This window comes from Gallus gallus, chromosome 3 (genome assembly GCF_016699485.2).
Source record: "Gallus gallus isolate bGalGal1 chromosome 3, bGalGal1.mat.broiler.GRCg7b, whole genome shotgun sequence".
Lineage (NCBI taxonomy): Eukaryota > Metazoa > Chordata > Aves > Galliformes > Phasianidae > Gallus > Gallus gallus.
In genome coordinates, this window is record NC_052534.1 from 45047627 (window position 1) to 45073274 (window position 25648).

The 25648-nt window shown below is 38.9% G+C and overlaps 1 protein-coding gene across 1 annotated transcript; it reads left to right on the forward strand.

Moving 5' to 3' along the window:
* The first annotated feature begins 2723 nt into the window (after positions 1-2723).
* Positions 2724-23742, forward strand: LOC428593 (plasminogen-like). The gene is made up of 19 exons (XM_426150.7): positions 2724-2817; positions 4289-4424; positions 5507-5613; positions 6225-6339; positions 6988-7151; positions 7717-7846; positions 7980-8098; positions 9301-9463; positions 10343-10470; positions 11314-11473; positions 13144-13337; positions 14317-14465; positions 15138-15231; positions 17214-17331; positions 18332-18406; positions 19350-19490; positions 21302-21408; positions 22272-22417; positions 23500-23742. Exons 1-19 carry the CDS (start codon positions 2769-2771, stop codon positions 23659-23661), a joined length of 2457 nt encoding a protein of 818 aa, XP_426150.4. The 5' UTR covers positions 2724-2768; the 3' UTR covers positions 23662-23742.
* The last annotated feature ends 1906 nt before the right edge of the window (positions 23743-25648 follow it).

Genomic DNA, 25648 nt, shown 5'->3' on the forward strand with positions numbered 1-25648 from the left:
AAATGCAATCATTTTCTTTGCTTTTCCTAAACTTGTTTTCCTACACAAATAGGAACCAATTTAGAGAATACACAAGGCCTTTCTAAAAGCCCTCTGAAGCCAACAGAAATATTTCTATGCCACTGGTAGACTTTACCGAATCAGTAGCTTGAAGCATCTCTTTGATTAACGGACAAGTCTTCTGTTCACCAAAAGAAAAATACACACTCCAAGCCAGTGCAGCAGAGCTACATGGTTTTCCCAGTGGAGATTTAAAACAAACAAGCATGTGCCAATCTGTTTCTTTCTCCAAGCTGAAAGCCTGATTGAAGTACTTTGCAATTTGACACTAGGCATTAAAAACCATGTTGTTTGTTGTTGTTTTTTTTAATTGTTGAACAATTCTATAGCTCTGTTTTCCCAAGTTGCTCTAAAGGCAAAAGTTAGAGCTCACAACACACTTGTTCATTTTATCCATATTTATTTTCAAGGGAATTTATTTTCTAGGGTAGTTGAAATCTGTGCTGTGATATCACAAACTTTGTTGTTGTTATTCCAAATAGGTGCTTTTACTTTCCACCATATCTTAATCTTTATGTTTTTCAGTGATAATGTTATGTTTCCCTTTTTTCCTACTATTCTTTCTCATCCTATTTTTCCTGTTCTTAATGTTTTCATGCTGTGCGTTATAGGAGGAATGTAGCTTTGAGAAAATGAACCTTTTGAACCTATTACTATTTGTTAAGTTCAAACCAATCAACTTTAAGCCTCTTATTTCAACAGTCTTCAATCTTGTTTCAGCCTTCTTTAGAAATACAGGCAGTGCAATAACTAAGATTATTGTAGCATTGTGGAGGCTGTTTAAGATCTTATCAATGCCCTATTATCCATCGTTTTGTTGACTGCCAGGCTAGTGCTGAAGGCTTTTTAGGAGTCTCAGTCTCCTCAGATGGACACAGCTATGGAGGTCATGGCAAAATAAAAAAGTCAATGCAGAGTTTGTAATATGGTGGTGCTGGAAGCAATCATGTTTGCAAGTCACTCCCTAGGCTGCCCTGTTAAATCTTATGACACATTTTCATGTTTTTCTTCCATCAGAAACTGACATTTCAGTCTTGAATCATCCTCTCTTCCTACTGTTTTCATTGTCTCAGTATTCTGTTGATATACTGTGGTGGGAAGAGTAGAGGAAAGAATTGAGAAAGCAAGTAATAAGTTATTTGCATAAGACAAGTTTCCTTAAGAGTGCTGTGAGACAAGCAGGGAAATCCCGTAGGAATTTGTTCCTCTGATAAACACCTGACATCTCTGGCTGTACTGGTTTAGACTCACCTACCTCGTCAAAAAAAAAGTATCATCTACTGCACCCTTCTGGGCAAGACCAGAACATCACATTATACAGAAAATCCCGAACAGAACCAAGTAGGACTAGAGCACAGCTTTCATGAGCAATGATGTGACTTCTCTCATTTCTAACAGCAGATAGGCAAAAAAGTCTCTCTAGCTTTGATTGAACTAAGGCTTAAGTAAGATTCAAGAGAGAAGACTTTTCCATTTACTTGCTTACAGATCTAGAGCAGCTTCAGAATTCTGCATTTACATTCTGTAGCAATTACTATTTGATAGAAGAGCAAATAGTGCTGTTGGTAGCAAAACAAGTGAAATTTGGCTCTGCATGATTTGTATCCCTGTTCGTCATGTCCTCGCGTATCTCTTGGTAAACTCATCTCTCACATATACTGAACTAGTAAATCTTCAGGTTCTCCATGACCTCTACACTGAGGAATGATTCCCTAATCCTGTTTCTTCCCATTCCCATATGGCTGTTGCATATACCATTTCCAAAAACATCATTCTTCCAACACAGCTAGAAATAACTACATACATAGATACATACATACAAACAAACCACACTATAACTCCAATTTCATCTAGCCCTTTCTTGCTAGCCTCAGCTAAGGGCTTTATCAACTTGGCAGGTAAACCAGCTGAAAGTCATAGGGCACTGATTGCCAGGTTTGCCTCAGCTGAGCCCCATGGGGGGGGGGGGGGAGGGGGTAGACATGTTGCTGAAATGTGTGGGGCATCTTGTGAATCTTTTGAGCTCTAGGCAGCACTGAGATTTCTTGAGATTTTGGGAGCTTTACTTGGTTAATATATGTACATTATACATTGCACCAAAGTAAACCATATTTCCCAATTCATGAACAACAAAGAAACCCAACTCAGAAATGGGAAACAACTGCAGGAAGGAAGCTTATTTCCTTCAGGAAAGAAACAAGGGATAGTTGAAAGAAATTCTGAGACAGTTAGCGTTATCTGGGTCTGGTATGGGGATGTATTTTACAAAGTGCTGTAAATCCTAAGTAGTTCTAAGACCATGCAAGTCTGAGGCTGGAGATACTGTTGCAACTTAAGGAAGAATACACAGCACTGTGTAGAATAAAATTGTGCCTAGAGATAGTTCATATACTTTCCACCACTGTGATCTCCACTTTTGCTTTAGCAAAATGAGGCCAAGCAAACTGAGAACAAAAACATGCCCCACAAAATCAGAGAGTGCCTTCACATTTCCCAACATCCAATACAGATGACCGAATCTGATTTGGTAATATCCAATTCAAGGTTGTTTGAACGTCAACTGTATGGCAAAGAGGGATCACGGTATGGGAGAATCATTAACTTAATCTGCCTGCCCTGTTTGTTTGATGCCTTCTCAATCCAGTGCAAGTCAATAAAACTTTGTGCACTGACAGACACAACTTCCAGCACCCGCCAGCTGGGCCAAAATGGGAATTAGCAAAGCCACTTTGCTCCCTCTTTTCTTGCTCAGCTCAGGTAAGAGTCTTTTTCCTTCTGCTTGTGTGGGTGCAATGGGGGCCAAACACTTGAAAGTTCCGTGTTGTGCAAGAGGGTCACCAAATCCATATGTCACCACTTATATGGATAATGGTTGATTTGGGGTTTTCTGGACAGCAAGAGCTGCTGGTGAACAAAGTCAGAGCTGTGGTCTATCTGGAGCTCATTGGAGGTACCAGAAGAATAACAGCCTTGGTTTCTGCACAGGAACCAAATGGCCAGAATTTGCCAACATGCCAAATGGCCAGAAATGGGGACACCTTCACAAGTAGTCCAAAAGCCTCTGAGAAAATTCACAGCAGTCAGTGAGTCAGTATCTCTAATTCAGCAGGCCATGGATCAAATTCTGGAGCTGTTTCTACTGCCAAGCATTGCCAAGTATGGTGATCCTGATTTTCATCTATAATGGCAGGAGTTTTAAAGTTTTTAAAAGTAATATTTAAAACAAAAATAAAATAGAATGAAGAAAATCTCCTTGATATTCCATGGCCATCACACTTTCTGTTGTCAAACCCTTAACATAAATGTTCTCTATTTTCTTGGGGGCAGTAGGTAGAAATTTAATTTTCATAAAATAGATTAATTTTTCCAGAAGTAAACCTAGAATTCTTTTTTAACAACTCCTAAAGAAGCTAGGAGTTCCACTAAAGACAACATATGAATTTCAAGAGCATCTGCAAGTTGTGTGAGCTATCCAAGTATAAATGATGCTGGGGCTAAAGTACCCCAGAGAAAGCAGCTTTGACTTTCCCATGCCTGTCTAGAATAACCTACCTTGAAAAATGAAATAATTAAGTCACATCACTTCTGTAAATCTGTAACCTAATACTGGGTATGGAAACAAACTGTTCTTAACATTAGGAACAGAACATGGAATCTTTGTGGTCATGAAAAAAATTAATTAGGTGGCAAATTCCTTTATAAGTAAAAATATTTGAGAGCTAATTATTAAATATATGAGCAAATACGTCATTTGCATCTGATGCACATGTGACTTTCAGATATAATCACACTAATTGATTCACTAATTTATAATGGAATATTCTATTGTACCAGACATGCTGCCTGACAAATTCATTATTAAGCCTGCATAAGCCATTACAACAAACAGTGGTGGTCATTGTGAAGGACTACGCTGTCATTTTATTGATTGAGATGTCTTACTCCAGGGCAAGATATATGGGGACAAACAACTGTTCAGTGACCACTGAAACTGTGGTGATTGTGGTTTCCACATAGGCTCATAATCTCACGTTCTCCCAGTTTGCAGTTCTCCAAAACTTAAGTATTGATACCACTTCCCATCTTTCTCTGACTGGTGTTTGTTTGACAGCTTTAGATAAATGGTGACTTTACCTGCTAATGCTGTATGAAAAGTGGGACACAAAGTTACAGACCTTAACTGCAGAATTCTAATTTTTAATGACTGATTCCTTTTCTTCTCTTGTAGTGAAAGGAGACATACTGGATGACTATTTAAGAACAGATGGTGTTTGGATACTTACTAGGAATAAAGAGTTTTACAGTACAAATAATGAAAAAGAATGTGCAGAGAAATGTGATGCTGAAATAAATTTTAATTGCAGGTAATTTCTGTTGAATCTTAAAACACTTTCTGCCGTTGCTTAGAAGTAAGTCCACATCCTCACATTTGGACAGAAAGCAAATAAATAAATAAACCTCTGGAATATGTGGCTAGAAAAAAGAAAGTATGGAAGAGGAAAACAAGTAATGCTTTTTTTTTTTTTTTCATTTCAACAGCGTAGTGAAGTGGTGCACATTTCCTACAAAAAAAACATTGTAATACAATAATACTGAGTTCTCTTCAACCCCTTTGCTCTACACATCCTCTTCAAAAATGTGCTACTCAGAAACCAGGATGGGAACTTCACCATGGGATGTAAATGAACACATTCGTTTAAAACAAGTCCAGAGCCCTTGGTGAACACGAGGGACTGTCACTCAGGTGCCAGCTCCCATGACGTCCCTCCTGGGAAGACCCCTTGTTTTCCAGAGGTCAGGACAGGAGGCTACACAGGCAACAGGGACTGTCTGAGGAGCTGAAGATACAGTATGCACCTGTGGGCAATCCAGGATGGTGTTCGGAGCCAGGCGCTACAGCTGTTCCCTCTACAGCTTTTCCCACATCAGCATCCCCATGCTACTGCAGCTCTGCCTACAACAGCATCATCTGTGCCCTGGTCTTGTAGCTTATCTCCGCCCATAAATTAGCAAAAGGTCAAGTAAAGGGTGAATCTGCAGTGCATCTGTCTTTCTCTACAAAAGCCCAAGTTCCTGCTCTTACACAGTGCTTCCTGCTGGGCTGTTCACACTTGTTTAGCCTGATGCTGCCTTGTTTCACAAAAGAAGAGTGAGATGTTCTTAATTCATTGCGGGGAAAGGCACTAATTTAAGCAGCTAGAATGCCATTGACAGTGTTTTGACAACACTGTATCTAGCTTCACAGACAGCAGCTTATTCACATACTCTCACATCTTGAAAATGCCAGCCACTTCAGAGCAGTAGATGTCAGTGTCTCAGATATTGAGAACAGCCTCTGAAAGAGCCAAATGGATATAAGAAAGTGCTAGTAAAATAATAATTTATAGAAAATTAATTGAAATTTGAACTGAATTAAAGATATTGTTTCCTATGCTCTTCTCAACAGGGCCTTCCTATTCACCAAGAAAAAGCTACAGTGTTTGACATTGGCTGAAAATACCAAAACAACAGTTGTATTCCAGAGTGAAGATGCAGTTCTTTATGAGAAGAAAAGTATGTATATAGTATGACACTACACACTTATACATTTAGCCTATTTCTGTAACTTCTGAAACATCAGAAGAGATAGATCTGATCCTCGTGTTGTTACCGAGGACATGATTTTTATATTCAGGAACCTTCACCTCTCAGAAAAAGGAGGAAACACTCATGGTTCCTTTCTTTCTTTCTTTCTTTTTTGAATGCCTCCAAACCCAAAATTCATCCCACTGACCTTCCTGAACTCAGATATTCTATGATTCTATGACTCCATAATTTGTAGTCTCTTGAAGGGATAGTTGCATGATACCCATGCTGTGAATGTGCTTATGAAAAATACATTTCAAAGAATCTCCAGAGGTTTTATATCCCAGTATTATGATAATATAAATACACAATTCGTAGTTGTAGCTTCAAGAATTTTCTTCTCTAGCTACTTATTCATTTCTAATTAATGCATTTTTAAATACCTTACAGAATCACATCTCTGTGTTCACATGTGCAAGAGGTTCAAAACATGTATCTAAACCAATTAACTTCCAAGTTAAATCTGCATACTCTGAGTTTTAAGAGATGTAATGTTGTAACACTACTGAATTAAAAACAAAAAAACAATTCAATTTCAGTTTACCTTCTACAATGTAAAAGAGGAATTGGGAAGGACTACAGAGGAACAGAAGCCAAAACTTGGAGAGGTATTCCATGCCAGAAATGGTCAGAAAAATCACCCCACAGTCCAAAGTAAGGCCTTATTTGTATTTGTCTTTATGTTGTTCTGAATCGTCCCAAGCTTCCCCAACTTTATGTGTATAAATAACTTCATATTGCAAGCTATTAATGTGACATTTTAATACAACTTTCAGCTCTTGTATTAGTTTTGATTCAGAGAACCAGCCTTTGTTCTAATGAAAATTGGAACCACTTACTTAGATCTGTAGTTTAAAAACCTTTTAGTCCTCTCAGGGGGGGGTTGCTATAGGAAAATTCATCAGGTGACTTCCTTCAGTCTCTGCAAGTTTGGATCCAGTTGCACTAGGTCACTAGCTTCCAGAAATACTACACTTTTTAGGTAGGAAAAATACATCACAGACCCTCAAGTTTCAGTGAGTTGACTAGATAGCTGGATACATGTTGTAGAGATTATAATATTTCTTAGAGATTTGCAGAGTCCTTATAAGCTGTATGCTCACTCATTGACAGTTGGGGTTTAGGAAGAGATTACTAACTAATGATAGTTAGAAAATGGTTTTCAGATTTCATTTCTGGATTAGAACTTGGAATCTGTTTCTCTCATTTCTACTGTGAATGAATAGAGCCCAAAAGGAGCTCTATATCCCTTCTGCTCTACTGAGTGAATTGTATTAAAATATAATTTTAATACTATTACAGCTTTACGCCTGAGAAACATCCCAGAGCAGAGTTGGAGGAAAACTACTGTAGAAATCCTGATGGGGATGTAAGAGGACCCTGGTGTTATACAACAGATCCTGCTACCAGATTTGATTATTGTAACATCCCAGAGTGTGAGGAGCAGGTCATGCAGACTGGAGAAGGTATATTTATTTTTCTGGGAAGGGGTTTTCAGCAAGGACATAATATTATTGCTGCTCTTTGTTCTTATTTTATTATTGCAGATTGGTTTCAAATATGAATTTAGGTCAAGCTGAAACTTGAAAAGATCTCAGCACAAGGATTGTTTTCCTAGCTGGTTCCAGTTTAAAAATAATGTTGTAAATATAGAAGATTTTTTAAATTATTATTATTATTATTTTAGTGATCTGCTGGTATTGTTCTGCTCTCATGCCTATTGATTCATTTAATTTTAACAAGAGTAAAAACTAACCCAATTTCTGTGTTACATATAAAGCTCCAGTGTAATCAGTACTTGCAAATATGTGACAAAGCCATCTCTGCAAATGACAGCTATCTCTAAAGCTTGATTTGTCTGACTAGGCTATCATTCTGAGTCGTCTGGATTCCTTTAATCATTGTTTAGGATAAAGACTTCTAGAACAACAAGACATTTCTATTATTTCTGTTTTCCTGTCAATGTAGTCTTTCATGAGGATCAGAGTTCAAGGGCTGGCGTGAACCTTGCTTTGTTTTCATTCTACATAGATCCTACAGTGGAGTGCATGGAATGTAATGGTGAAGATTATCACGGAAATGTTTCCAGAACAGAGTCTGGGCTTGAGTGTCAGCGCTGGGATGCCCAAGAACCTCATATGCATGGATATACCCTGAAACAGTGGGTCATTCTCAGTGCTGTGTTGCCTCGCTCATTTCTGCAGTGCTTGGGAGACCCTGCCTGCAATCATCCTTACTGCTACAGCCACCCACAGCAAACTCATAAGCTTATATCTTTCATTTTTGATGTGCAGCTTTCCAGGGAAGGACCTGAAGATGAATTACTGCCGTAATCCAGACGGTGAACTTCGGCCTTGGTGTTTTACCATGAGCCCCACTAAGCGCTGGGAATATTGCAACATTCCTCGTTGCAGTGAGTCTGACTCCTTGAGATCATTCCATAGGGTAGCTCTTATAATTAAAATAATGCAGGGAGGGGGAAGACAAGAGGTGACAGTTGTGAATATCCTGAGGAAACCCTTGTGAATATGGAAAAGTGTACACTAATGAGCAGAATCACTCACCATGCTACTATTGCATAAAATCATATGAGATGATTGAGAGTGCAGGTGTCCCAAACCACTACAATGCCAGAGGTGTTATGGAAACTCTGATTTGTCTTAAACTACCACACTTTTCAATTCACTTGAGAGGCAGGGCATCCTCTCTTCAATCACCTTGATTTTCCAATTACCTGAGAAGGCAGAGTCATGAGAAACACATAAAACTCCGTGGCTGTATTGTGATATTTTACCTGAGTTTGGCCAGCACAGCTAGCACTGCTAGAATGCTGAATTAGGAGAAAACCTAATTCAATTGTTAGCTAACTTTGACCATGAAGAAGAACACACTAGTTCTGGACATTTCCAAGGCACTAAATAATGACATTAGCACTGCCATTATTAGAACTAGACTGCACTTTGAGAAAATACTTTCTGTTTGTATCAGTAGGGTTCGCTTTCTTAGCATCTGCTCTTGCCAGTGCTATAAGCAGAAGCATTTGTTTGCTAGATATAGTTCACTTCAGCAATCACAATTACAGGTATGATGAAGAAGTTGTGAAAGATACCATAGCCTCTCCGTTTTGTGCTTAAAACTTTGAGTTTAGAGAACAGACCAGCCTTTTTGAGTCCCATTTTTCTGCTCTGGGAATCATCTATACCGTGGATATGCAATACAAACACATTTTAGGTTCCCTTTTCTTTCTGTGGCTTTATTCATTGCTCTTATTTTGATGTTCCCCGTATTCCAAACCATTCATTTTCTCTCACTCTTTCTTCTGCCTCACATTCCCAGTCCACTGACTCCAGAGCCATACCTCTGGAGTGACCTCTTTAGTGACTGTTGTAAAGGGGCAGACACAGGGCACCCACCTGGCAGCCTGGCTGCTTGTGAAAATGTGTGCTTTGGCTTTGCCATGGCTTTTCATCAATGTAATCTCTGATGAAAGAAAAAACTGCATGTTGCTATTATAGAAAGCAGTGATTATTTTAGTATAGTTGAAAGCATTCTCTAGCTGCATTTTTTCTATTCTTCATTTTTTCCTTTTTTTTTTTTTTTTAAATCCTGTTACAGCTATGCATCCACCAGTCTCTGGCCTGGGCTCCCAGTGTATTTCAGGGAATGGAGAGGACTACCGAGGCAGGATAGCCATCACTGAATCGGGAAACACCTGCCAGCATTGGAACACACAGTTTCCTCACAAACATGGCTGGATTCCTGGCAGATATCCCTGCAAGTATGCTGAGCCTCCTCATTTTAGCAAATACCCAAGAACGTGGTTTTCCCTTAGTGATCCAGATAAAAAGACAGGAGGAGCAGTTACGTTGATAAGCTATTTTCTCTCTTTTTGTCACCTCTCACTACTGCTATTCAGGCCTTGCTCTTCATTTTTTTTTCTGCACTCTTCCTTTTCTCCTTTTTTTTTTTAACCAACTTAATTCTCACATACTTATGTCACCTATACTTGCATTCCTCCTCATCCCACTGCAGTTGTAAGTATTTACTGCTTTTACATTAACAAAACCCCTGGTTGTATTCTCTGGCACACTTCTGATGTGCTACACTTCTGAAGAGCAATGCTCCAAGGCTCAAGGTGCTCCAATACTTCCCTGTGCTCTGAGGTCATTATCAATGGGCACAGTTAGCTGGGACCAAGCAAACTTTCAGCTCTGTTCATCTTTGGGACCTGTGGGTTTTGAAATGGATCCTGTAAGATTTCCTGGGCATGCAAAACCCTGTCTATCATCACTGCAGAAGGCAGTTGAGTGCAGAGAGCAGCTTGCACCATGTGACATACAGCCTTGCCTTGCTCTTGCAGTAGGGGGTCTGGTGCACTAATGGCTTGTGTTTCGAAGTCAGCTATTACTGCCCTTTCCTTGTCTCAAAAAAAGAGCAGAAAGTGTAAGCATCATAGGAACTCTTCTTATGACATCATCATTTAGACTATAAATTCAATGGCCATTGACTAGCTCCAAAATAGTGGTGAATGAGGTAATATATCTGTAAAGAGAATCAATATAATCACTGAGTTGAGTTCTGCATGCAGCAATTGAGAACAGTCTTGTACATAACTGTTTTTTACTCCAGTGAGTTATTTAAAGTGTTTCTGTTACAGGGGTTTAGAGGAAAACTACTGTAGAAACCCTAATGGAGAGAAGAGGCCTTGGTGCTACACCATCAACAGCAGTGTCCGGTGGGAATACTGTGCAATTCCCCAGTGTGACTGGACAGAACAGAGTACTGGTATGAGTAGTGGAGTGCACTTAAGGACATCAAAGCAGAGACACACTTCTTGCTTCTCATTATGAACATCAATGTTTTTTTCAGTCACTGCTGTTGATGCAGTTGTTCTGCTAGGCATGTTAGAAAATCTACCAAACAGAGGACTTCCAATGGAAGTGCAGGGAAGACTGTAGGTCACCAGCTGACCCAACAGAAGAATTACAGAATCAAAATGGGGTTTTGTTTGGTTTTGTTTTCCAAATTCTGGGCATTGTTAGCAAGTTAACTGGGGGAAAAAAAGAGAGAGAGAGAGCTTAAAAGATATAAAAAGTGCTAAATAAAAGGAAGTCCCATGTGGGGGAGGGGGGAGGGGGGGGGGGGAGGGAAATAGCAAAAGAGGGGACAGTAGCTTCCAAAGTTCAATTTTAACAAAATCTCCTGTGAAGTACCCATTGACTTAAGCAGAGAAAACAAGAAGGAAGTGTTAGTTCAATTAAAAGAATAAGAGGAGGTCAGAAATTGAACATAATCTGTACTATAGAAATAGAGACAAAATTACTAAGATCTCTCATCTTTGAGGAGTTTCCATTTTCAACTCAGACATTTCCACAGATGCCAAATGAAATAGAGGAATGCACCCTCCGCTGGCCAGCATCTGATGTATGAGGATAATCTGTGAAAGTTCTAAATAACTTTGGAAATGCCCTTCTGTTTTTCACACTGGCTAATATGCTCTCATAGGAAGACCACTGCATAAATGAGTCAATCCTTTCTGTCCTCTTACGAATTCGATGTTTTCTTGTGCCTACTCAATACAATCATAAAATCATGATGCAAGAGATCCGTTTCTGTTTTTTGCTGCAGATGTGGCTACACATGTATTCTTGCCAGAGGAGTGCTATCGAGGCACAGGCCTGAATTATCGTGGCACAGCTTCCATCACTGTATCAGGACGGAAATGCCAAGCCTGGAACTCCAAATCTCCACATGACCATGGAAAGACCCCAGAAAAATTCCCAAATGCGTATGTTTATCTCACTTTCTTTCTCTATCTGACAATGACCAGTGCTGAAAATGAGACCAGTTTTGTTATCTCAGCACATCTATGCTTTAAAACACTCGTGGGGAATGTATCTATAAAAGATAATTTTTTTCTCTATAATTTTACCAAGATTCAGAAAATATTTTCTTTTAGCCTCATTTTTCTAAACTGTGTTTTCCTGTAATTTAAATTCTTATTAAAATACAGCTGCGTTCTTTTATTCATAAACCTGAACTGGTGTAACCAAATCCGAGAGGCCTGTATCCAGAGTTTAGGCATCTGCTGAAATATGCAATTTTATTTAAGAATTTTAGACCTTTGTAGTACTCTTTCTACTTGTGTTACCTGGGGAGAACAGAGCATGTATGTTGCAAAACACACAGAGAGATACATCATGGTTAGAGATATCATTTGAAATGTTCTTTGCGGTTGGCACTGGACATCCAGAATTGAATTCACTGAATTTTCTCACTTGACTTGTTTACTTTCTTCTCCAGAATAAAAATACTGGATTATTAACAACTTATAGAACTAATCATAATTACTAATGTGCCAGTTATATAAGCACACAAAAACAAGAGAATTGCTATGATATCCATAATTGCTTGATGGATCACAAATATAGGTGAGAGTCAAATGGGTGGGGCCAGGCTCTTTTCAGTGGTGCCCAATTGACAGAACAACGGGTAATGGGTGCAAGCTCAATCATAGGAAATTCCATACAAACATGAAGAAAAACAAGGACTGAAACACTATGATCACAGAGGTTGTAGAATCTTCTTCTCTGGAGATATTCAAAACCCTCATAGATGCTTTCTTATGTAACCTGCCTTAGCAGCGGGTTGGACCTGATAATCTCCAGAGGTCCCTCCAACTCCTATGATTCTATGATGGGCAAGAAAGTTACTATTTTTAAAATTTTTCTTCTTTTTTTCTTCTCAGAGGAGACGCTGTTTTTCACAGGCATTTAAAACAACCGAAAAGCAGCTGTGAAAATGTGGAATTAGTGTGTTCTGGAATATATATATATATACATATTTAAATTATTTCATTTTTTGGGGGATGGGAAAATACTGCAACTCTGCAAACTGTTGGAGAGAGGAATTCCAGTTTCATTCACCCCAGCAAATACAGTGCACTCCCTGAATTGCCATGTGTTTGTTTGTTTGTTTTTAAATAAAGTTACTAATAATTGTAATAATCTGCATAAGTATTTAATTTATATTCTTCTCCGTATGAGAAAGAACCCTTTGACATTAAAAAAAATAAAAATCGTCCAGCATATTTGTAGCTAATTTGCACTTTCACATTATTATGTAGGCTCATATATATGTACTTTTAAATAAATTCATCGTCATAGCTGGCATTTATTTAGCTACTCGGCATATTGACCTATTGCAGCCAGAATTTAAGCCAGTGGTAGAGATACATCTCCTTACACATAAAGATATTAGTGTCTCTGATGTACATGGGAAATAAAACTCCAATTTTATCTCAGCCATAGACGTTTCTAGTGGTAATAATATATCTGGCAATAAGTAAAAGAATTAAAAAATGTATTTATCTCTGTGTAATTGATAGCTTTTTCGTAAGGCATTCCTGTGATTACTTTCAGTCTTCTGCAGCATGAATATTTGTACTTATTTTTGCAGGGATTTGAGGGAGAACTATTGTAGAAATCCAGATGGTGATAGCCGTCCATGGTGCTTCACCACAGACCCCAGCGTTCATTGGGAGTACTGCAGTCTCAAGAAGTGTGATGATCATACTGAGGAAGCCACACCAAATGACCCCCCTGCAACAGTGGCACAAAATGTTGGCCTGACTATCCCCCCCACGACATCTGGTAACAGCTGGCATTAGCTGTCACCTCCTCTACAGTCTATGGATCAAACAAATGGCAATCTAACACAATTATTCTTGAGTAGCGCTACAACAAAACAGGCACATCTCTTCTCTGCCAGTCACAACTGTGTTGTTGAATTTTGCAGCAAATTCTCCTTAACCAGAGTATATCCTGCAGCCTGTAACATTTTACAGTGCATTCTATGAGATATCGTGTTTGTTTAGGAGAATGAATGAAAATAGAGAATGCTTCTAGTAGCTGTGTGCTATTGAAATACAATGATAATAAATTTTCAGGGAATTTTGTTCGTGCCTTGCTTTACTGTTTTTAGGAGGTTGTCCTTATCTTCTTGTATCTCTTCATGGGCAACTGTGTTTTTCAAAATGTATACACCCAGAGAAATGGTTTTTGCTCTATCCTTCTTTATTGTTTCCTTAATTAATAATCAATGTTGATCAATGCAGTGTGACTTTTCTGAATGCTCCATAGAGTGTCCACTGAATATTTGTATTGCAAAGGAGAGTGACAGGGCTGGATAAAAGATTCATTCCTAAAAGGCACTGTGTACTCTTACATGCAGAAGGAGGAAGTACCTGAAGCAACGTTCTTGGAGACAACAATTGCTTTCTCAGTGTAATGGACTGCAAACGCTTAAACATGATTTTCTCATCAAAGCTGCTGGCTGATTTTAGTTTAGCCAGGATCTTAGAGTCTTCAGATGTTGCAATATGCTTCAGAAAAGTGTCAGCCTGAAGTTCCTTGAATATATTATTTTGCAGTTCAATTATTCTGTATGTCCAGGAGAACATCTTGACAGGCAAGAGAATACAACACATGGTACATCTTTGCCTTTCTGCTAAAGACAGTAGAGAATGAGGAAGTCCTAAAAGTACTTTATCTGGCTTAGTTCTGCTTTCTGCAACACCAGCACATATAGATTCAGTAGATAATAATCATTTCCTTTTCCCTTTTTTCGCAGACTGCATTAACAGCAATGGTAAAGACTATCGCGGCACAGTAGCAAAAACTGGAAGTGGCAGAACTTGTCAAGAGTGGAGTTCTCAGAGCCCTCATAGCCACAAATACTTCACTCCTCTCACTCATCCAAGGGCAGGCCTGGATAAAAATGTAAACATCTACTGCCGCTGGTGTCATTGAACATTGACTCCTTTCTCCATGACTCGTTAGCAAACATTTCACATTGAGTCTAAATGTACCTGGAAATCATCATGCTGATAACCCAGACCTATAGCAGTGGTGAAGAGGGAAGGATGCATTTTATAGTACCTAATATGTTGGTATTTGAAGCATAGATGTAAAACATCGAGCTGATAAAGGCTTCCTTTATTTTTGCAAGCGCCAGAGCAATGCCTTTTGTTGTCCGTCACCAGCCGAGCAGGCTCCTGGCAAACTCTCAGGACTAACCTAATTTGCTCTCACCAATTTCAGTGGAAGAAGTATTCAGCCAACAGTAAATGCCTTATTGCAAAACACTTAGTCATCCTACATCAAACTTTACTTAAAAAGCACTAGAGATAGGCTGACTCTTGGTGGATTCAGAAAATGGTAGCTATTTTTATATTATTATATTTGTCTAATTTTACAGTTGGTTTTGCAATACAGAGAATAATGAGTTTTGTTTAGAGGGAATAGAAACTGTTTAACATGCAGTGAGGAAGTGGTTGGGGAACATAGCTCCAAGTTTTAGGTTAACAACTTCAGAAAACATGCACTTGTAGACTTCTTCATAATGTTGCTTACATTTGGAGTCTTCATTCTTTGTTTTTGTAATTATTACAGTATTGCAGGAATCCTGACGGAGATGTAAATGGTCTTTGGTGCTTCACAACAGATCCAGAAAAAATATGGGAGTACTGTGAAATCCCGCGCTGCTGTAATTATCCTTAAAGACTTCTCTGTTTTCCCTCTCTGCAATATATTATGGCAGTTACAAAAAGTTCTAAATTCAGCTACAAACAGCTGAAGTAGGTAGTAACTTTAGATTTCAATGTAGATCTGTACAACAGTTAGGCAAAACCAGATGCCTCTAATATTCAGCTGAAGTTTAGGTAACCTGGCGTTGAGAATCCTCAATAAGTTTTCATAGATAACCATTGATGTGTTCTTTATTATCAGAGAAGCTGAGTGCTTAGAGTTGCTACATGAATTTGAAATACCAAATGAAGCGGTGAAAAGATGCATATTCTTTCCCTGGAGTCCTCAAACAAAGGAGAGGATTTCCTTGATGTGAATGATAGTCTTTCCATGCACTTTGTGGCAGGACTAATGCCCTGAGAAATGGCTAATACAATTTTCTGTTAGTTGGGAGAACCAGAGATTAAGCAAAACTTGTTTTCATAATCTGCTGACATAACTTTTCTTCTGATCTGTATGTAAAAATAATTTGTCCCTTGACATTTTGCTTTTCTTTTAGGGTAGGGAGTGAATTTGATCCTGGATATTTTATGCAGATTTCCTTAATTCGTTCTTTCTATTTATTACACTGAGCAGCTGTAGTGTCTGCAGAAAATTCAGCAGCAAAAGACGTCTTAACTTCTGTGGTGCCCTGGGAATTGATGCCAATAGTAGCTCTGGTGTACTAACAGTGCTACTTAGCTCACAGAGGCAACTCACTTGCTTTCCTCTTCCCTTCTTTGCCTGAATTTTGGCAGATGTTTGTGTATCTATATACATACATACACATATATATGTACACACACACACACGTATATATATATGCAGACATATGCATAAATATGTATGCATGTACGTTTGTGTATATATATATGTTGGGGATATATATGTGTATATATATATATGTGTGTGTGTTGGGGATATGGAGAGTCTATTTCTTCTTCACCTCATGTATCGTTTGTACTACTGTAACATCTAGAGGCCAGAACTCTACTCTGACAGCGTAGCAATGCATAATAGTGAAGAGTGATCACTCCATTACAAGTATGTGATATTTGTCATGCTGACCATCTAGTGTGTTCATCTGAGCAGTGATAAGTTACAATTGTGCACAACAATTTTTCCAATCAGACCTAAGAGCTGCATGGGCCAAAAGAATACAGAATGTTACACCAACAATAGGTACCACAGCTTGTAAACAAACCTGCTCCCTGGAATTGACATGATGGAACTTATTTTCAAAAGAACCTTGGAATACTTGATTTTTAAATTAAAATGTCAGTCTTACAGTCCTTTGCCTTTGATTACTTTACTAATTGTCTCATAGCAAAACTAACAAATTTCACATCCATAGAAGCTTGTAGCTCTGGAAGGGGTTATTTGGCTCCCTAAGGAGAATCCAAGCTCAATCAATTGAATTAACAGGAAACAGAATTAGAAATGTGAGGGCAAATGTGGAAAATTTTGTGACAAGGAGACAGAGAGTGAATTTCTTTTATAATTCAGTGAATTATTTGGGTTTGAACTCAATCAGAGTGTAGCCTGTAAAGTTTAGAAGAATTTAGGAATTCTTATTGTATTGAATTAACCTGGCCAATAAACTTACTTGCTTTAGCTCTCTCTTCCCTTCAACTTCCACCTAAGATTTTCCTATTTAGGTAGGACTCATTGTAGTTTTACTTACGTTATCTAACCATATCTAAATCTTTGACACAGCTGATAATTTTTGCCAGGGAACTTGATTTCTTGTCATGTCAAATGTCATTTATTAGCGCCACATTGAAATGCTCCAGATAATGACAATATAATGCAATACAAACCAACATAAACAGTGAAAATCTAAAGAAGATGTAAAAGAGCCTCATCTCTTTCTCTTGCCATCAGATTACTCTGTGAGTGGCATTACAGAAGTGAACCAAAATTCTTCATTGCAAATTTATTTATTTATTTTTTATGTTGTAGCTTCTTCTGAGCATGACTGTGGAAAATTCTCAATGAGCAGCGAGCGGACTTGTGAGCAATACAGAATGTGTGATGCATCTCCGGGGTCTTGGCCTTGGCATGTCAGTCTCAGGACAAGGTATTGATATTCCAGACTGTATTACCATTCCTGAGCACCAGCGTTTCACAAGGAACAGGCATTAGAAAGGGGTTGGTAAAAAACAGTGTATTTGCCTCTGGAGACTAGGTTTGGTTTCTATATAAAATACCTTTACATATAAAATTAACTTTTTTCTTTTTTTCTTTTCTTTTGGCATAATATCCACAGAAAGTTTCTATTGGGTAATTAGCACAAGAATTCCCACTTTCTTCTGAACATCTAGAGGGCAAACTTGAACTACAGATACACTTAGATTTACTGAAACGGGGAAGGAATAAGTGTCACTGAGGATAATGACAGTTAATTGCATTCTGCACTGGGGGAATTAAGCCCAGAAATATTCAAATCTAAATTTCTATTGTGTTAGAAGCTATGTGAAGACTACCACCTCTCTGTACAAAAATAAATGTATGCATGGCATTTCCACAACCACTGAGTGGTATAATAGGAGATGAAGAAGGGCTTGCAGAAAGGCTAGTGAAAGTTTCTACACAACTGTTGACAATCATTATTACAGATAATATCCCAAGAAAAGTTGAAAGTCTATAGCAAGATTTATGCTCTAGTCCAAGACAGTTCTACAAATAAATAGGATATAGCCTTTCAAAAAAAAACATTGCTAGGAAAAAAAGAAGAAAAATAAAAACCCAAAAAACTCAACTGGGTTTCAGATTTTTCTTTCATAGCTCTCGTTCTGAAGCAGATAAAATTTGTCCTCTGAAAAGTTGCTTTTGATTTCTCTTGCAATTGACATAAGACAATCCCTGAGCAGTAAAAGATTTGAATGTGGGGCATATTGCTTGTTTGCTAATTTTTCCCACTGCACACAGCACAGGTGGTAGCATATTGACTGTGCGGTCTTAGATTAATATTGTATATTAATATAATTAATAATATAAAATATTATATATTACATTGTATAATATATTAATATATAATTAATATAATATTCAAATTGTTATTGTATTCTCTGTTGTAGTACCAACATGCATCATTGCGCTGGCACTCTGATACATCCACAATGGGTCCTTACTGCAGCTCAGTGCTTGCAAGAGTGAGTATCAACTAGAATGAGGAACAGGTATTTCTTACAGCCGATGAGAAAATCAACAGAGACACAAAATGTACCTGACTGGACTCTTTGCTTGCTGATCTTGAGGGATAGTTTCTTGGCCTGTGCTACACCTGCACCATGTCTCCAAGTTAAAGCAAGAAAGCAGCATCTCTAATGTCCAAAGTAAGCAACTGTATGTCTTGGGGAATCAATTTGTAAGTTAAAGCCCTAATAACATTGATGACTGATGACTGAGAAAGATGAAGTGGCTCTTTCTAAATTCTTCTGAGATGTGAGAATCTTCTGATGGTGCAGTTCATGTCATTGCACTGACATAATTGCATGTCATTCTTGTCTTCACACTCAGGTATGCAGGGTTCCAGTTTTTTTTTCCTTTTGTGTTCATTACTTTTAAAAGCTGTGATTTAACTGTTTCATCACCTTCCCCTCTCCCATCATTCTTTTGGAGGTCTAAGGAGAAATGAGTCTTTCCCTTTGAAGCTGGATAGAGTAGGAAGAGGACTCGTGACAAGCAATTTCCTGCTGCTTGCTATATCACCCCAAGCAACACCTTACTTCTTGTCTTTTTTGTCAGCAAGTAGACTTTTCTGCCACTTCTGCTTCCATATATTAAAAAAAAAAAAAAGGAGAGCAAAACAGAAGCTACTTCTTCCATCCGCCCTTTCCAAAGCACGCTGAAAAACATATGTGATGGTGTCATCCAGAGAGAACTACACAAGGTTGATCAGTGTGCCTGGAAGAATCTCATGAGGTTCAACAAAGACAAGTTCAAGTTCTTGCACCTGGGCCACAGCAACCTCCACTACTAATACAAACCCAGCCATCTTGTAAATTGCAATTCTCTGAAGAAATCAGGAAATTTTGAGTGACATTCCTGAGTACACATATGGATGTGTAACCTTGCCACTGTCATTTCTTCCAGGTCAGTAGAGCCCTCTTCCTATAGGATTTTTCTTGGGATACAGAACCTAAATGCAGAAGAGCCATCCCTGCAAATCCGAAGTGTTCACAAATTACTGAAGGAACCCAGCGGAGCAGACATTGCTCTGCTAAAACTGAACAGGTACTGTTTCCAATCAGAGTTTTCCATTCTCTGCACCCTTATTCTGAAGTCAGGAGTTATCTGAGCCTGGATTTGTGTGAGTGTGTATTAGCTTAGGAATCTGCTCAATGGCAAATGGTGACCATCTCTCCTGCTGAAAGACCTCACTGGCAGAACGTGTGTGAGCTACTTACACAGCTTAGGAAAGACGATCTCAGTTGGGATGGGAGGGATTGCCATGGGGAATTCCACTTAGCACCTGCTGACTGGAGCTCCACTGATACAGGGAATATAAAAATAGATCCAATTAGAATTCTGTCTGGAGGATCTTCTGCTTGGAGGATTTTCCTGCTGAGCAATCAAAGCTGCGAGCACCAGCTGAAGTTTTGGCTAATAGGCAACAGAGCTTCTTCAGGGAGCAAGCAGAAACGTCCAATTTCCCCGCCAGGGCTGTAGGCCAGGCCACGCGCATGTTTCATGAGCATCAAAATTGGCCAAGAACTTAGTAAAAATCAGACCCAGCTTGTGATGTAGGAAAAAAAATCACGTGCATAATTGTAAATTCCTAAAGTCCTCTTTTGTGTCTTTCTTAGAAATCTGAGCAGTCTGCTCTGAAATCTGTGCATTTATTTCAATTTTATTTGTTTCCTTTTGGAATGATCCCACAGATTTTCTTCTCACTTATCAGTTTTCCTCTTGGTCTTCTGCTCACCGCACATAAGTTGAAGAGCATGAAAACTTTGTGTTTGACCTGAGAGGACTTTTCTTTTTAAAATATCCACCATAATATTTTCAGTTTTAATGAACACAGAACAATTACTTTCACTTAAATTACAACTCAGGCTCTCTGCTTCTCTGTTAATGACAATCCCACTAATTTCAGGTGAGTATAAGGATCTCACGCTCCATCAGTTTTACAAGCAATAGCAAATGCAACTCGTTTGTCCATTCCTTCCCTTATTGTGTGCTCTGTGCACTTATACATGCTGTAGCACTACCATCAGTTTTGCATCAACAATCACCACCTGAACACTTCCTGCATGTGAGATGCCATAAAAAACAACTATGGATATGGATAGTGATCCATCATTTTCTAGTTTCAGACAACCTTGTCTGAGAGTCAGTAATGGAGTGAACACACTAAAGCAAAGACCTCCATATACAATCTTTTCATCCCCTGAATAACTTTCCCAGGTCCCTGTCCATTCCTTGTCAAGCTTTATTCCAATGTTGAAGCTTTGAGGCACTACACTATGATAGGAGGAGTTTTATTTTCATATTTACTTAATTGAAGGAAGTAGGATGTTTGACAGTGTGAGAGACCCAAAGTTGTATCAGCCATGTAACGAAGAAAATATTTTTCTGTAACTTAAGCTACACCTGCTTTTTTACCCACTTATCCATTCTTTCCACTTCTTATGAAGTCCCTGGAAATGTTCACAGCCTCCGAGCTAGAGGGGATCTGATAAATCAGGATCACTGCACCTGCAAGGGCTGCTACAGTTGGGCTCGAGACTGTGCATGTTCTTTTAACTCTGACTGAATAAGATTCAGACTGAATCAGCTATCTAGCGCTACGCTACAAATATGCTCACATTGTGACTCTGCCTACAAATGCATCTCAGACACTTTCAGTTGCTGATAGGTAACTTTTTTTTTTCCAGGATGCAATCAGGCACCATTTTATAATCAACTGTATAGTTTCAAAGCACCACCGTCTTCTTTACCTTTCCTCATCTTCCCACCTTATTGCAGAGCCTCCTGAGTGTGAAGACTGAATAAGCAGATGATCATTTGTCTAAGTATCTGTTTTTTGTTGATTTGTTTTCCAGTCCTATAAAAATTACTGACCGTGTAAAACCAGTTTGTTTGCCTGAAACAAGTCTGATGATTGAAAGAAACTCCGTATGCTTTCTAACTGCCTTTGGAAAAACAAAAGGTAAAGCATATTCAATGGGACTGAAAATTAAGGGGGATTCTCAAATCTTTTCCTAAAATACATATACTTTTGTAATCTAAAAAAAAAAAAACAGCAAAAAATTTTGCAGATTTCATTAAGTCAGAAAACACCAGACAACATTATTCTATTTCTTTCACACCATGTACGCTCATTTTGCCTCTCTGAGCATATAAGGAATGCCTTTCCATGTAAAAGGGAGAGAACAGAAGTTTCTTATTGTATTCATTCATAAAATTAAAAGAAAAAAAAAAAATATCAACAGAACAAGTTTCTGTCTCTGTGCTTCACCATAATAATCTTTCACATGGGTTGCAATGCTTCTTTCTCCTTCTTGTGTCATTTAGCTATAAAGCTGATGCTATGAAAATAACGCTTAGGAATAATCACACAGTGGTGTGGTTCACCAGCATTATCAATAACACTTTTCTTTAGTGCAGACAAGGTTTTCGTGTTTACCATACCACATGGTGGCAGTAGCTTCTTACATTTATTTTAGTGATCACTGCCACAAGGATTGAGTCTAGATTTCAACAGGCCGTTATAACACTTAAGCTCCAACAGAAAAAGGGCCTGGCCATGTCATGAAACTAGTCGTTGAAAAAGGGAACAGAGCCAGAGTCCCACATAATAAATTTATTTTGTAACATTTTACAAACTGGTTGTTGAGAGGAACAATCCAGTTACTAAAAATTTTGAACCTTTGGTGAAACTCCAGCGTCCTGAAGTACTTATGACAGAGCTGGGGACTGATCCCAGCCCTTTTATTGTTCAGGCCTCACTGTATCATCACAGTGCCCAGGTTACCATTTATAACTGTTCTATTTTCTTGGTTATTCTCAAAGGTACTGATACAGGCAAGAGATTAACAGACATTGAATTCCCCATACTTGAAAACAGACTGTGCTATCGTCCTGGATTTTTCAATGAAAATGTAGATAACCATGAATTTTGTGGTGGATTCACTTATGTAAAAGTACATTACTGTGAGGTAAGAATAATTTAGCTTTGAGTATGAGCAGGTCGAATGTAAGTTTTTGTTTTCATGGCTCAGAAATAGCTTCATCAGTTCAAGGTCTCTGCACGAAACATGAGGACTAAGGCATACATAGCATCTTTCTTCCCTCACACCATCAATCAGAATAGCTGCAAAATTGTGTAGGGTAACTTCTCCTTCCTCCACGAATTGTATCCTGACATATCCTGTACATACTAGCAGCCCAGTATTGTGAATATTACATCCCAGCAGAAAGTAACGCCAGGATATAATATTTGGACTTTCCTTTGTAGATTCAGAGGGAAACCAGTGAATGTTTCTGGTCCCCACTTGACATTGTATGGCTTCTTTATTTAATACCCTGATTGCTAATGCTCAAAGTGTTCCCAGTTTTCAAATTTTCATAAGCTTACGATAAGACTTTTAAAATGTGATTTTCTTTATGGAAGATACTGTACTGGATACTTTTCAATACAAAGCTGATGACTACTTGGAGGCAGTCAGATGACAAATGCTTGTCTGTCTGAGCAGGTAGTCAGTGCCACTACAAATGCTACATTCAAGAGTAAGGACGGTGAACTCATTGATATGGACACAAATCACTAAGCATATGTATTCGTATCCCGTCTTGCCTGGGCTTTAAGAAAGAGAACGATAACCATTATATTCATTTTGTCTGGGATCAAGTAGGCTAGAGAATGCGGAAACCTAAGATACTTCCTTTTGTTGTGTAGCCAGTCTCATGCTGATCTGAGGATATTCCTATACCGTGTAGGAATATACCCATGGTGTAGAAATAACCTACACCTATCCTTACGTGGGAATACCCATGATACTTGGATCTCTCTTCTTCAGACAAAAGGAATAACCTATGTGCTTGGGGAAAAAAAAAAACACATTTTCCTCTCCAAATTTTTGTTAAAATAAGGAGAGGAAAACTCTCTCTTCAGCCCTCACCTTAGCTATATTCTGAGGCCTTCAGAGTTACAACAGTTTTCTTCCTGACAGTATTTTGTTGTTTGCGTGTCTAGTGCCATTACTAGAGGTGTTACCTTATTCTCTCTTCTCATCCCTAGGCTGAAGTTGGAGGACCTCTAGTCTGCCAAAATAAAGATAGATTTGTCCAATATGGAGTCACTTCTTGGGGACTGGACTGTACCCAGCCATCAAAGCCTACTGGTTTTGTCCAAATTCCTAGCTTTCTGTCTTGGATCAAGAATGTAATGGTTACCCACTGAATCTGGACAGCATTCCCAGCACGGTTTTAAAATAGAAATAATGCATAAGAATCTTCAATAAATATCATTTCTTGCTGAGAATAAGTAGTTATTGCAAAGCAATAGCCATGTTGACCAACATGACTCTTTCAGTGCTGTGCATGGATCAGTCAGGCACGCTGCATGCGGCAGCGGCTGTCAGGTTCCTTCTTCAAACATCTCTTATGAGACATGAAGTTCCTTCCATTCAGACATCCATCGCTCTCCTTTGCGCATGCAGTAATTGGCCTATTTCTAAGTTCAAGGTCATTCCAAAAACCTGTGCAAGAAACTTTCACCCAAACAGGCCTGGACCCATACCCATCATTGGCATCCTTATCCCCTTCTGCTGCTCCAGGAGCAGGAAGCTAACAACCAAACCCAGCCCCTGCCTCGAGTGAGGAAAAGCCAGCCTATGCTGTGCCCATGATGCCAGGAGATGGATGAAGGCCACGTGGGCTTGCTTCTCCCTCAGGCTAATTCTCCTCACTCTCACCACCCAAGATAAGCTTTGTATTATGCTGTGCAATCATTTTAATGTCCTGGGGTACATGTATACATGGGAAAAGAAACAACTATCACTAAACAACTTTTCATTCAACCAAAACTTGAAGTATGCCACAGAATGAGTTCAGTTTGTTGTCAATGTAACACACTCTCTAGTTGCAGACATTTTATGTGTAAATATAGTTCTTAGCGCATCCTTACATGGCTCTCCTCTTGTAATAGTCCCTACAGTGTTTTTTGAGGTGTATGTTTAAAATGGGCTCAGTAAACTTGTCTACTTTCAGAACCTGCTGAGCGTAGTGCTTCCTTGAATGCATGAAAGGCTTACTACTACCTGGTATATTTTGTCAATTTCCAGTGCTTTGTTGTTTTTCTAACAGTAGTGCTAGTCCTTCAAAGAACATTGACACAAACCCTCAGTAATAACTTCCCAGATGTATAAACTGTTCCTGTTTATCTTGGTGCCCGTAAGCCATTCCTCAGTACCAGAAGGCATTGCCTAATGGACATCTGAGGTATTCTATACCTGTATTGGTATATGCTAAGCCTCCTGATGGTTTGCCTCCCTAAGCAATACAATTGCTTGCAGAACTTTTGTACCAACTGCCTGTAATTTGCAGATCACTGCAGCACAGATGTGTGCATACTCCATTTGAATCCAGCAACACCGTTAGTCACTAGGTAGGAAAGTTGCTGCTGTTTTGAATGAACCAAAGGCTACCATTCTTGATTTCAAGGTTCAAGAAAGACCATTTTGCCTGGAAGCTCTCATCAGAGTACTTCTCAATACTATTTGGATAGATTTGGGTTGACAGTCAGGGTAGCTTTCCCTAAACACCATAGGCATATTACAATTTTAATGAGACTATGCATTACATTTGAAAATAGGGTTTCTTCCCCACAAATCCAAGCAAACGATTAGTAACGCATCCTACGCCTACAAGATGTTTTCACACTTCCTTGGCCAAAAAGAGAATGTGATATGTAACAATCAGAAAGATCAATGTGGTGGAATGGTGATACAAGAGGTATAACGACAAAGGGTCAAGCACAGTAGAAAGGTGTAACAAAAGGAAAAGTGCTCACCTGTCTCCAAAGATCAAGGCTTGCAAGAAAGATGCCACAAGGGAAGGATCTCCAACCAGAGATCCTTCCCCAGTGGCAGTCAGCCCTTAAATGAGGTCTAAGAGAGGTGCAGCCAGGCTCCACCCCTTCTGGTCACACAGATGAATTGCCTTCAGCTGTGCTCCCAGGGCTGAGTGGGTCCTTTCTCCAGGTGCTTAATCAGTGCCTCAGGCTGTAACTCAACAGTTCCCATACAGACACGTTACAGTCTTTTGGACACATGGCATCTGTAAGTGGTGTATCTTTCAGAAATTTATTTGAGTTAAAATATAATAGGAAATGATAAAGCTGATCAGCACATTTTCCATGATTTCCAGTGCAAAACTTCCTGATTTTA

What these genes read in the sequence shown, in the direction of transcription:
- LOC428593 (XM_426150.7), top strand. Translation starts at nt 2,769, where the DNA reads ATGGGAATTAGCAAAGCCACTTTGCTCCCTCTTTTCTTGCTCAGCTCA. An exon ending in CTGGACAGAACAGAGTACTG is followed by an intron (nt 10,471 to 11,313) that starts GTATGAGTAGTG and finishes TTTTTGCTGCAG; the next exon opens with ATGTGGCTACACATGTATTC. An exon ending in CATGTCAGTCTCAGGACAAG is followed by an intron (nt 17,332 to 18,331) that starts GTATTGATATTC and finishes TCTCTGTTGTAG; the next exon opens with TACCAACATGCATCATTGCG.